Source organism: Bos javanicus, chromosome 1 (assembly GCF_032452875.1).
Source record: "Bos javanicus breed banteng chromosome 1, ARS-OSU_banteng_1.0, whole genome shotgun sequence".
Classification (NCBI taxonomy): Eukaryota; Metazoa; Chordata; class Mammalia; order Artiodactyla; family Bovidae; genus Bos; species Bos javanicus.
In genome coordinates, this window is record NC_083868.1 from 72,380,680 (window position 1) to 72,393,116 (window position 12,437).

The 12,437-nt window shown below is 41.8% G+C and overlaps 1 protein-coding gene across 5 annotated transcripts in view; it reads left to right on the forward strand.

Annotated features, from left to right (window-relative positions):
• Positions 1–4,144: 4,144 nt before the first annotated feature.
• Positions 4,145–12,437, forward strand: part of ACAP2 (ArfGAP with coiled-coil, ankyrin repeat and PH domains 2) — a 175,313-nt gene continuing 167,020 nt past the window's right edge. For 2 of the 5 annotated variants that reach the window (XM_061412294.1, XM_061412325.1), the window contains exon 1: positions 4,156–4,487. Coding sequence is in view for 3 of the 5 variants with exons in the window: in XM_061412325.1 (XP_061268309.1) it covers positions 4,435–4,487 (53 nt within the window). In the remaining 2 variants the exon portion in view is untranslated. Of the gene's footprint in view, positions 4,488–12,437 lie in introns of all 5 variants that reach the window. The other 3 variants (XM_061412318.1, XM_061412302.1, XM_061412309.1) reach the window with 2 other exon arrangements.

Here is a 12,437-nt window from a genome sequence, read left to right on the forward strand (position 1 = left end):
AATGCAATTAGCCAGGCTAATGAAGGGAGTTACTAGGAAATTGGTGGGCAACAGCAGTGAAGAAAGTAAGAGTGGTTTAGTTAGATGATATTAGCCTCAAAGGAGAAGAAATTCTTTCATGAAGGTGGAATATAAATTATAAGTTCCTGTCAAGAGTTAGACTCTTGGTGATTATGTATTCTGGCCCAGAAGGATCAGAGAAGGAGGACTGAACAACCTCTGCTTGAGTCAAAAGTATAGTCAAAAGTATTCTCAGACGAAATCAGAAGCATTCTGGGAAGGGCTATGGGTATTCAGGATTCCAGGAGATTCCGAGGAGGGAACTGGGAAGTCCAGGGAGAAGAAAATTGAAAGAAATTTAAGTTTTGATCATTTATATCCTCTAACTGGGCCTGGAAACTGACTTTCACTGTGTTAAAAAGAGTGGTCTGTATTTTGGCAAATAGAAGGCTTCCTGAAAGAGGTGGCATATGAGCTGCACTTTAAAGAAGAGATGAAAAGGAAGTGCTTCACAGGCAGACAGAACCACAACTGCAAAGGCTGAGTTCTAAAGGGAGAGTGGGCAGTTTGCAGTTGGTGGGCATCATGGGGCCTGAGTCACCTGCAAATTATTTTTATATCCTGGGGCCTTGGTTTCCATTATTATAAGAGAAATAATATTGTATTTCTTCTGTTCTAGCATTCAGTTTTTATACCCTATCTCACTTTTAATATTCTTGATTTAGGACATATCTTACAATTGACACCCCAAAATGCTTGCTTTATAGGGCAAAGAAGAATTGTGACAGTGTTATCACTAACTCAGTTCAGTTCAGTCACTCGGTCGTGTCTGACTCTTTGTGATCCCATGGACTATATAGCACACCAGGCTTCCCTGTCCACCACCAACTCCTGCAGCTTCCTTAAACGCATGTCCATAGAGTCAGTGATGCCATCCGACCATCTCATCCTCTGTCGTCCCCTTCTTCTCCTGCCTTCAATCTTGCCCAGCATCAGTGTCTTTTCCAGTGAGTCAATTTTTCACATCAGGTGCCACAGTATTGGAGTTTCAGCTTCAGCATCAGTCCTTCCAATGAATATTCAGGACTGATTTCCATTAGAATAGACTGGTTTGATCTCCTTGCAGTCCAAGGGACTCTCAAGAGTTTTCTTCAACACCACAGTTCAAAGCCTCAATTCTTTGGCACTCAGCCTTCTTTACAGTCCAACTCTCACATCCATACATGACTACTGGAAAAACCATAACTTTGACTAGATGGACTTTTGTCGGCAAAGCAACGTCTTTGCTTTTTAATATGCTGTCTAGGTTGGTCATAGCTTTTCTTCCAAGGAGCAAGCATCTTTAGTTTCATGGCTGCAGTCACCATCTGCAGTGATTTTGGAGCCAAAAAAAAAAAAAAAAAGTCTCTGTTTCCATTGTTTCCCCATCTATTTGCCACGAAGTTATGGGACTGGACCGGATGCCATGTTCTTAGTTTTCTGAATGTTGAGTTTTAAGCCAACTTTTTCACTCTCCTCTTTCATTTTCATCAAGAGGCTCTTTAGTTCTTCTTTGCTTTTGGCCATAAGGGTGGTGTCAGCTGCATATCTGAGGTTATTGATATTTCTCCCAGTGATTCCAGCTTGTACATTTCGCATGATGTACTCTGCGTATAAGTTAAATAAGCAGGGTGACAATATGCAGCCTTGATGTACTCCTTTCCCAATTTGGAACCATCACTAACTGGGTATATGCAAATTTAGCTATCCACAGAAAGATGTTCATTTTATAATAAGCTTAGTTGAATTATTTGCATTGATTGTGCTATGCAGTTTAATTTGAATCTCAAAGTGTCATGTTAAGTGTCTTCCAAAAGGTTACACTGGTGTTGAAGCATAGACGTTATACATACAGATGAGTTGTCATGCATCAGGAATACAATTATTGTAGAAACGGCCAACTCTCTAAATTTGACATAATGGTTACAAATCTAGAAGAGATTGTCCTGACTGAAGTGCCTGAGGACACCAAACATTTAACTGTCAATAGTTTCTAGTTATTAAGAGAAGCTGTGTAGATTCTAGGCATGTGCAATGTAATTTAAAAAAAAGAAACCAAGCTTATAAACAAATAAGAAACATATATAACACTGATATATTCTTTGAAACATCTCAAAAGTATGCTGTTAATTTCTAAAGGTGATAAAGAGATCAAGATATAACTAAGTTATGAAAACCAGTATGCCATCATGCTATACTTAAACAGATGGTCAAAGGGTTATATAAGACTTTAGGCAGGGGAAGTGAGAAGATGTAAACTTAACCTCTGATTATGGTACTGAAGATGAAAGTGGTACAATTATGATAATAGGCAACATTTACTGAATGATTACAATGTGGCACTGTGTTAAATGCCTTTGGACAGCCTCAAGACAACGCTATCAGATCAGTGGTGTTATCTTCATTTTGCAGTGAGAAAGGTGTCTTCCAAAAGGTTACATTGGTGTTGAAGCATTGACATGTTGTACAAACAGATGAGTTGCCCTGCATCAGGAATACAATTATAGAAATGGCCAACTCTCTAAATTTGACATAATGGTTACAAATCTAGAAGAGATTGTCTTGACTAACTGAAGTGCCTGAGGACACCAAACATTTAATGAGGCAAATCCAGCTTACCTCCAGAACCATGATGCTGTTCTAACACCTTCCCTGTGCATTTTCACAGATATGATTTTTAGGTTGGGTTTAAAAGTATATACTTAAATACAGTGTAGCCATGGTACTTTTTACTTACATGCCATGAATCCATGGCACATTACTTTGCCTCCAAAGTTCCATCTAGTCAAAGCTATGGTTTTTCCAGTAGTCATGTATGGATGTAAGAGTTGGACCATAAAGAAAGCTGAATGCGGAAGAACTGATGCTTTTGGACTGTGGTGTTGGAGAAGGCTCTTGAGAGTCCCTTGGACTGCAAGGACATCAAACTAGTCAATCCTAAAGGAAATCAGTCCTGAATATTCTTTGGAAGGACAGATGCTGACGTTTCAGTATTTTGGCCACATGATGCAAAGAACTGACTCATTGGAAAAGACCCTGATGCTGGGCAAGATTGAAGGCAGGAGGAGAAGGGGACGACAGAGGATGAGATGGTTGGATAGCATCACTGACTGGATGGACATGAGTTTGAGCAGGCTTCCGGAGTTCGTGACGGGCAGGAAGGCCTGGCATGCTACTGTCCATGGGGTCGCAAAAAGTTGGAGACAACTGAGCGACTGAACTGCTGAATCCATGGAATCTAAGAATCAGAAGTATGGGACTGGGGGTTATTATAAGGATCAGATGATGAATATCTTACAGCGGCTCCTAGAAAAGTCGTGTATCAGGGGGTAGGTGTTGCAAATTGGAGTAAATGAGCCTGTATTCTTAGAACTCTCTCATCTTAAAACTGGCAAAGGCTACTGAGAGAAAGGCGTCAGTAAGGAGGAATGTCTTCTGTGGTTTTGAAAGCGGTTCCTCTACACAGAAAGCCCTGCCTTACATACCTGTCTAAATCCTTCTGATCTTTCCATGCCCACCCCGAATGCCAGCTCCTTCAGAAAGCAGTCTCTGGTTATATGAAAATATAAACATGGGAGATACTTTCAAATCGTTAAGTGATGAAGCCAGTAAGTGAAAGATGGACTGTATCATTAGACTGTATCATTAAAGTTATCCGCGCTCCTTTCCTGGCCTCAGTTTCTGTAAACTGAAAGGAAGAGGTGGCTAAGCCTATCTCTTCCTTTTATAATCTCGACTCAACCTTTTCAGATTTCTGCCAGAGCTACCGTCAAAATCAACTCTTCTTCCTTAGACCTGCAGGCGGCGGCTCCTCCGCGTTGGCAGCTCAGCAGGGCGGGGCTGGAGAAGCAGGAGAGGAGGAGGGGGGCTCTAGGGGAAGCGCGGCCCGCAGCCACGTGACTTCCTTCCCAAGGAGCCTCAGCTGCAGGCCTCCCAGCAACCAATGCGTCCCGCCTAACGACGCCCGTGCATCCTGGTTGGCCTTCGGGAATGCTTGTGGCAAGGCGGCTCCCACGGTCGCGCTGTTTATTGGCTCGCTCTACCGTCGCTCAGGCGCGTTGCCCGAGCGCCCGCAGGCGGTGCGGCCGAAAGCCCCTCCCATTGGCCGCTGGGTTTGTGGCTGGCTGGCTGAGGCTGTCAGTCCTGGGCCGTTTCCCCGAGGCAGGCGCTCTGCTGGGGGCGGGAGGAAGAGGGGCCGGACTGGGGCCTGACTAGCAGTCGCTGCCGCCACGGTCTTCGGGGCTGCTATGACCAGCGGACGACTCGCCCTCCGCAGCTCCGCGCAGCGCTAGTCGCGGCCGTGCGCCCGCCGTAGCCGTCTGCGTCCCCAGCTCAGCCGCTCCCGCGGCTCCCTGGGCTCTTCCAGTGTCCCCTGCGAGGCGAGGCGGAGGCAGGATGAAGATGACGGTGGATTTCGAGGAGTGTCTGAAAGACTCGCCCCGTTTCAGGTAACCGGCGCAGCCGCCCGTCTCCGGGCCGGCGTCACCCGGAGCTGGCTCCTCCGGCGGTGGGGGCGTGAAAGCCGGCCAGCGGAACGCGCGGGGGGCCCCGCAGTCCGCGCCCTCCGACGGGGCGTGCGGCCGTTGCTGTGGCTCTCACCCAGAGAGGGCTCGACAGCCCCGACCAGCCCTTCGTGAGGGGCGAGGCTGGGCCAGGAGGGGCACGTCGCCTCCTTTTGCCCCTTCCTCGGCCTCTGCTCAGGGCGGAGCGCCCAAGAAGCTGGGCGCACCCGTTTCAAGGAACTGGGGTGCAGCCGCGTCCCCGAAGACTCGTGCCCTTTGCGGGCGCGCGCTCTCCCCTTCCTCTGGCCGCTCGTCCTTTCCCCTTCCTTCCGCTCCTTCTTCGTTTCCACCCCCACACCAGCCCCTCTTTGAGGGAGCTTGCAGGGCACCCTCCTGCAGTTCACTTAGTTCCTCTTCGCGCTTTTCCGCTCCCCCTACCCCTAGGAAGAAGGACTGGGGGGCGAACTGGAACATCGATTTCTGCCGCTGGCTTGTCCCCGGCCAGGGGGGCTTCTAGGAAGGCGCTGGCGGTTGATTTGTACGGGAGTCGGGGGTGGGAGTGTTTGACCAGCCTTATTCTATCCACTGTGGTCCTGGACTCTTAGGCTTTGCTTTCCACCTAAGCTCTTTGAAGGGGGCACCGCTGTCGAGAGTACCGGGCTGAGGGGTGAGGACTAGGAGAAACAGTGCATTTCTGTTTTGAGAACGGAAGTAGGAGGGCCCTGAAGATTGCATTTCTGTTCCTCTTCCAGCAGCGTCGGCCCAGGAGGGCCCCGGTCACCGTCGGATGCTCCCAGTGGATCTGTCACATAAACTGACTTGGTGGCAGTCCGATTTACATGGGCTGGCCTCCCTCCCTGGAGAGCCGGCTACCCTGAGGGTGTCCAGAGCCCAAGCTCTTTCGGTTAGGGGCATCTTAGAAAACTCTTGAATTGTTTTGAAGAATGGGGTTTTGCTAGGTTGTGTTTTACACTGCATTTATAAGGCTGTCCTTGGGCCTTAAAAATAAGGCCTTCAAAACTTCCGTTAGAACAGTGACATGTCTTGAAAGCGTCTCCTGAGCATTGATGCCCGCTGATCTTTAGGGCAAGCCTGGGTTGTAAATTCCTGCATCCTCTGCCTTGGAACGAACTGTTCTCATCTTTATCAATGTTAATTTGATTTGTCCCCGCCCCCCACACTTTTTTTTTTTACCCCAGTGAAAAGCAAAGAAAAGTATTGTAAAACTTAATGATTAACTCCTACTTCTAAGACAGTGTCCTTTGGTTTTTGTTTATTTTTTGATGTTAATTTTATTTGGAACTTAGGGCTATTGCTTGTAAAAAGGTACACATGGTGGGGTGGAGAGAAGGATGTTATTGGTGTTAGTTTTTAAAACTTGATGTTTTGCGTGATTAGACAGACTCAGGAGGTACAAATGGATACTTTATGACAGCTTTGCAAGTTAGATTTCAGGACTGTGTGGCAAAGGAAGTAATTTTTAAAGTGTACCTTAAAAAGTTCTATTTTTTGGTGGAATTTTTATTAATGTGACCCAGCTGTTACTGAGTAATGATGTAGTCACAATATATATATATATATTTTTTGGTCTAAGGAATGTGACTTTGTGCTCAGTTTGTTTTGCATTTTAAGTTTCATTTAAAAAAAAAAGTTGAGAAAAGTTATTTGGGAATGCTTCTAGGTACTGCTTTTGGTCATAAACCATGTTCTGTCTTTGTTTTTGAAATAAAAGAGTAATTGAATGTAAAGTAAGAGGAAAAGATACTCATTAAGTTGTATGGAGTATTGTAGTAAGTGTTTGTTAAGCTTTAGTATAATATCTATTCTGTATTAATTAAGACATTAGGGATTTTCAAGAGTTGTTTCCAGTATTCCATTTACTCTTGACTGCAAATTGGGAAGAGAAACCAAGATTCACAGAACTCTAATATATTGTATATGTTTGTGAGACTAGATCAGATTTGCCAGGAAATAAAAGTCTCATCATATATATTCCTAGTTATAACTCCATTACTGTGTAGGTTTCTATAGCATTTGAAAATAATATTTCAGAGGTCTTTATTCTATGCTTATGTATAAGAGAAATTTTCAAGAGCATTTTGTACTTTGATATTTTGAAGTATTTGTATCAGAAAATTTGTGACGGTTGGGCTTTTTTGACAGCAGGGCAGCTGTACTATTTATTCCTTGTAGTGTTCTGATCTGTTGTGCTGTTTTAAAACTAATTCCTATTTTTATTATCTTTCACAAATGAATTTGTGGCATTTAAGTCTGGTATGTGGACATAACTGTCTTGAATGTTGTAGAATCAATGTAAATGGCAGCGCCTGCTGAAGAAAATTTTCACCAGTGGTCAAGCTTTAAACGTTAATTTCCCTGTTAAATTGATAAGGAAAACAGGAGGAAAACTGGTTGAAATAGGGAGAGAAGGATATTGAAGTTGCAACATTGTTTTTAGTAATTTGAATAAAGTCTGTGGTTACATTTTACATTCCTGTGAACATTTTGTTTTGTTTTTAGATTGGAAGGCACATTTCTTTGTGTAATTTTGGGTTCTCTTAGTTTTTTAAAAGCCACTCTAAAGGTCAGAATCTTTTTCATTTAAAATCTACAGGAAAGTGGATGCATTTAATTAAGTATACTTTTTAAAAGTATGTCAAAAAAATAAAGTGGAAATTAACCATTTTGACTGTTTGTTGAAGAACTTTGAACTTGTTTGGGTCTGTCCTAAATTGTATGTGTAAGTGTGCTTTAAAATTTTATAAAAATTTTATAAGAATTGTGCTTTTTCTTTATATAAACATATGGTTCACTCAGGAAGTGAATATTTTGTTTGAAATAAAGAGTCGAATTAATTAGTGGTTTTTGAATTGTGGAAAGAAAGAAAGATAGCGCTAAGCTGTGTCTGACTCTCGATATCCAGTGAACTGTGGCCTGCCAGGTTCCTATGTCCATGGGATTCTCCGGGCAGTCCACTGGAGTGGATCGCCATTCCCTTCTCCAGGGGAGCTTCCCGACCCAGGAATTGAACCCAGGTCTCCTGCATTGCAGGCAGATGCTTTACTGACTGAGCTACATGGGAAGCTTTGAATTGTGGAAGATTCGCTCTAATTTATTGCCCAAATATGAAAATGTTGCATCTTTATATGGAACATTTATTGTTTATCCTTAACAGTGTTTATTTTGCACCATTCTGAAGATTTTTTGTTGGATTCTGTTTCAGATATGATGCTTGATCAGTAACTTAGGACAAAAATCTTAAAAAGATGTTTTAGGGTGAAAGGTTTTAATGTGTGAAAGACATCACACATGTGTGTGTGCAGGTGCACATTCTGTTTTGCTATTAAGCAAGTGCCAGTCTTGACTGATGTGCTACTTATCCTTCCATATTTAGAACAAATACACTCTTAATAATTGGTAATTTACACATGGAAAATATAGTGGGCAAGAGATGAAGCAAAATGTGTTCTTATTTCAGAAATGGTAGAATGGTGTTTTAAAGTAGTTCTGTCATGAACCAAAATATAGGAATCCAGCTATTCCTTATTGCAGCTTCTAATTCTTCATTTAATGTAGTATCAGCTTAAGTTGAAATAAGGAAGAACAAGCTCTTATAAGCTGCCAGATCTCATACTCTAGTATGTTTTTACAACTACCATCTCATTTAATGTTAAAATATATTATGATGGGGAATTATAATTTTTGTTTTTAAAGTGTTTAAAAAGATGCCAAACTGGATATTTTGAGAAGTTAAATTGACTTTCTTAATGGTGGACTTTCAAGTGGTGGACTTGGAAGTGAATTCACTCTTTTACTGTGTCTTTCAAGCTACAGGCTCTGTTACATTAACTAAATTTGTGTTAACTGTGTGTATGATGTCTTTTATTATACAGATATTTAAAAACTGGCTTTCATGGATTGCCTAGAAAAGTGTTCCCATTCCCATTATTATAGGATATGTTCCATTTATAGCAATTTTTAGTTTCATGTAATGCAACTGGATTTAGTTCTGAGTGTGAGGGATAATCCTATTTTATTTTCTTCCTAATGGAGGTCCTTGTCCAGATACCTTTCACTGAATAATCCATCTTTAACCATTGCTTTAAAATTATACACATATGTGCATATACATACATGTATATGAACATGGGTCTTTTTCTGGATTCTACTCTTTTCTACCAAAGTAATTGTCTGTTCTTCTGCAAATACTGTTAATATATTAGCTGTAACATTTTAATACTTTGTTATGATATCTGGGTGGGTCAACTTTTCCTTTATTACTGTTTTTTTCAAAAAATATAATTCTTGAATATTTTGTCTTTATAATATTATAGCTGCCTTAATATCAGAAGATGGTATGTTTTTCTATGTATTTTGGCCTTATATATTTAAAACTTTTTATTGTGTAAAATTTCAATGATGATCCACCTACATGCTGTTTATTAGAGAATTACTTTAGATTGAAAGATACAAACATTAATAGGTTGAAAGTAAAGGATAGAAAAAGATAAATGATGCGAGCAATACCCACAAGAGAGCTGGAGTGGCTATATGTAAATAGACTTTATGATAAAAATTACTAAAGATAAAGGATATTTTATAATGATAAAGGGGTCAATCCATCAGGAAGACATATACTTACAAACATATACACTTAGCAGAGCCTCAAAATACAGGACAGAGAAGGAAATGGTGACCCATGCCAGTACTCTTGCCTGGAAAATTCCATGGACAGAGGAGCCTGGTGGGCTGCAGTCCATGGGGTCGCTAAGGGTTGGACACGACTGAGCGACTTCACTTTCACTTTTCGCTTTCATGCACTGGAGAAGGAAATGGCAACCGACTCCAGTGTTCTTGCCTGGAGAATCCCAGGGATGGGGGAGCCTGGTGGGCTGCCGTCTATGGTGTCACACAGAGTCAGACATGACTGAAGTGACTTAGCAGCAGCAGCAGCAGCAGGAGCAAAATACAGGAAGCAAAAAATGATGGAAGTTAAGGGAGAAGTAGAAAATCCAACGATAATAGTCAGAGACATAATACTTTCAATAATGGGTAGAACAGCTAGGCAGATGGTCAACAGGCAGATATGAGATGTGAACAATACTATAAATCAAAAACAGATTTAATAGATATCTATAGAATACTTCAGGCTTCATATTCTTCTCCAGTACACATGAAAACATTTTCTATAAATAAATTAAGCCACTAAACAGGCTTCAACAAATTTAAAAGGATTGAAATGCAAAATAAGTTCTTTGGCCACAATGGAATGAAATTGGAAGTAAGTAAAAGAAGGAAATCTGAGAAATTCAAAATTTGAAAAAACCGAGTAACATACTCTTCAATAACTAGTGGATCAAAGAAGAAATGACAGGGAAATAAAGTATTTTCAGACAAATGCAAACAAAAACACAACATACCAAACTCATGGGTGCAGCTAAAGCAGTCCTTAGAGGGAAATTTATACGTATAAACACCTATATTAAAAAGAAGAAAAATCTCAAATCAATGATCTAACCTTTCATTTTAAGAAACTAGAAAAAGAAGAGCAAACTAATCTCAAAGCAGGGAAAGGGAGGAAGTAAAGAAGACTAGAGCAGAAATAAATGAAAATTGAGACTAGAACAATGATAGAGGAAATCAATGAAATTAGAAGTTGTTTATTAGTGAAAGTGAAAGTGAAGTTGCTCAGTCATGTCGGACTCTTTGTGACCCCATGGACTGTAGCCTACCAGGCTCCTCCGTCCGTGGGATTCTCCAGGCAAGAGTACTGGAGTGGGTTGCCGTTTGCTTCTCCAGGAGATCTTCCCAACCCAGGGATCGAACCCGGGTGGTCTCCCACATTGCAGGCAGATGCTTTACCATCTGAGCCACCAGGGAAGACTCTGTAGCTAGACCAAGATATTGAAGAAGAAGACTCAGTCTTTTACTTTTCTCAGGTTTCTACTTTTCCAATTTCTTAATCTAGAAGTAAATAGATTTAGTACCGAAAGAGGGGACATCAATGCTGTCTTATAAAAATAAGAGAGATTATGAGAGTGCTATGAATAAGTTATTTAGATAGTGAGTGAAAGTCATTCAGTCGTGTCCGACTCTTTGCGACCCCATGGACTATACAGTCCATGGAATTCTCCAGGCCAGAATACTAGAGTGGGTAGCCTTTCCCTTCTCCAGGGGATCTTCCCAACCCAGGGATCAAACCCAGGTCTCTGGCATTGCAGGTGGATTCTTTACCAGCTGAGCCACAAAGGAAGTCTGTTATTCAAATAATAAATTACTTAAAGGAGATGAAATGGATATATATATATATTCCTCAGTTCAGTTTAGTCACTCAGTCGTGTCCGACTCTTTGCGACTCCATGGACTGCCGCACGCCAGGCCTCTCTGTCTATCATCAACTCCTGGAGTTCACTCAAACTCGTGTCCATTGAGTCGGTGATGCCATTCAACTGTCTCATCCTCTGTCGTCCCCTTCTCCCACCTTCAGTCTTTTCCAGCATCAGGGTATTTTCCAGTGAGTCAGTTCTTCACATCAGGGGGCCAAAGTATTGGCATTTCAGCTTCAGCATCAGTCCTTCCAATGAATCAGTCCTTCCAAATCATTCAGGACTGATTTCCTTTAGGATGAACTGGTTAGATCTCCTTACAGTCCAAGGGACTGTCAAGAGTCTTCTCTAACACCACAGTTCAAAAGCGTCAATTCTTCAGCGTTCAGCTTTCTTTTATAATCCAACTCTCACATCCGTACATGACTATTGGAAAAACCATAGCTTTGACTAGACGGACCTTTGTTGGCAAAGTAATGTCTCTGCTTTTTAATAAGCTGTATAGGTTGGTTATAACTTTTCTTCCAAGGAGCAAGTGTCTTTTAATTTCATCGCTGCAATCACCATCTGCAGTGATTTTGGAGCCCGAAAAAGTAAAGTCTGTCACTGTTTCCATTGTTTCCCTATCTATTTGCCATGAAGTGATGGAACCAGATGCCATGATCTTAGTTTTCTGAATGTTGAATTTTAAAGCCAACTTTTTCACTCTCCTCTTTCACTTTCATCAAGAGGCTCTTTACTTCTTCTTTGCTTTCTGCCATAAGGGTGATGTCATCTGCATATCTGAGGTTATTGATATTTCTCCCTGCAGTCTTGATTCCAGCTTGTGCCTCATCCAGCCCAGCTATTTTCATGATGTACTCTGCGTATAAATTAAATAAGCAGGGTGACAATATGTACTGCCTTGATGTACTCCTTCCCCGATTTGGAACCAGTCTATTGTTCCATGTCCAGTTCTAACTGTTTTTTCCTGACCTGCGTACAGATTTCTCAGGAAGTGGGTCAGGTGATCTGGTATTCCCACCTCTTGAAGAATTTTTCCACAGTTTGTGGTGATCCACATAGTCTAAGGCTTTGGCATAGTCAGTAAAGCAGAAATAGATATTTTCCTGGAACTTGCTTGCTTTTTCGATGATCCGACGGATGTTGGCAATTTGACCTCTGGTTCCTCTACCTTTTCTACAACTAGCTTGAACATCTGGAAGTTCACGGTTCACGTGTTGTTGAAGCCTGGCTTGGAAAATTTTGAGCATTACTTTGCTAGCGTGTGAGATGAGGGCAATTTTGCAGTATTTTGAGCCTTCTTTGGCATTGGAATGAAAACTGACCTTTTCCAGTCCTGTGGCTACTGCTGAGTTTTCCATATTTGCTGGCAATTGAGTGCAGCACTTTCACAGCATCAATTTTTAGAACTTGAAATAGCTCAACTGGAATTCCATCACCTCCACTAGCTTTGTTCATAGTGATGCTTCTTCCTAAGGCCCACTTGACTTCGCATTCCAGGATGTCTGGCTGTAGGTGAGTGATCACACCTTCGTGATTATCTGGGTTGTAGAAAGACACAAACTAC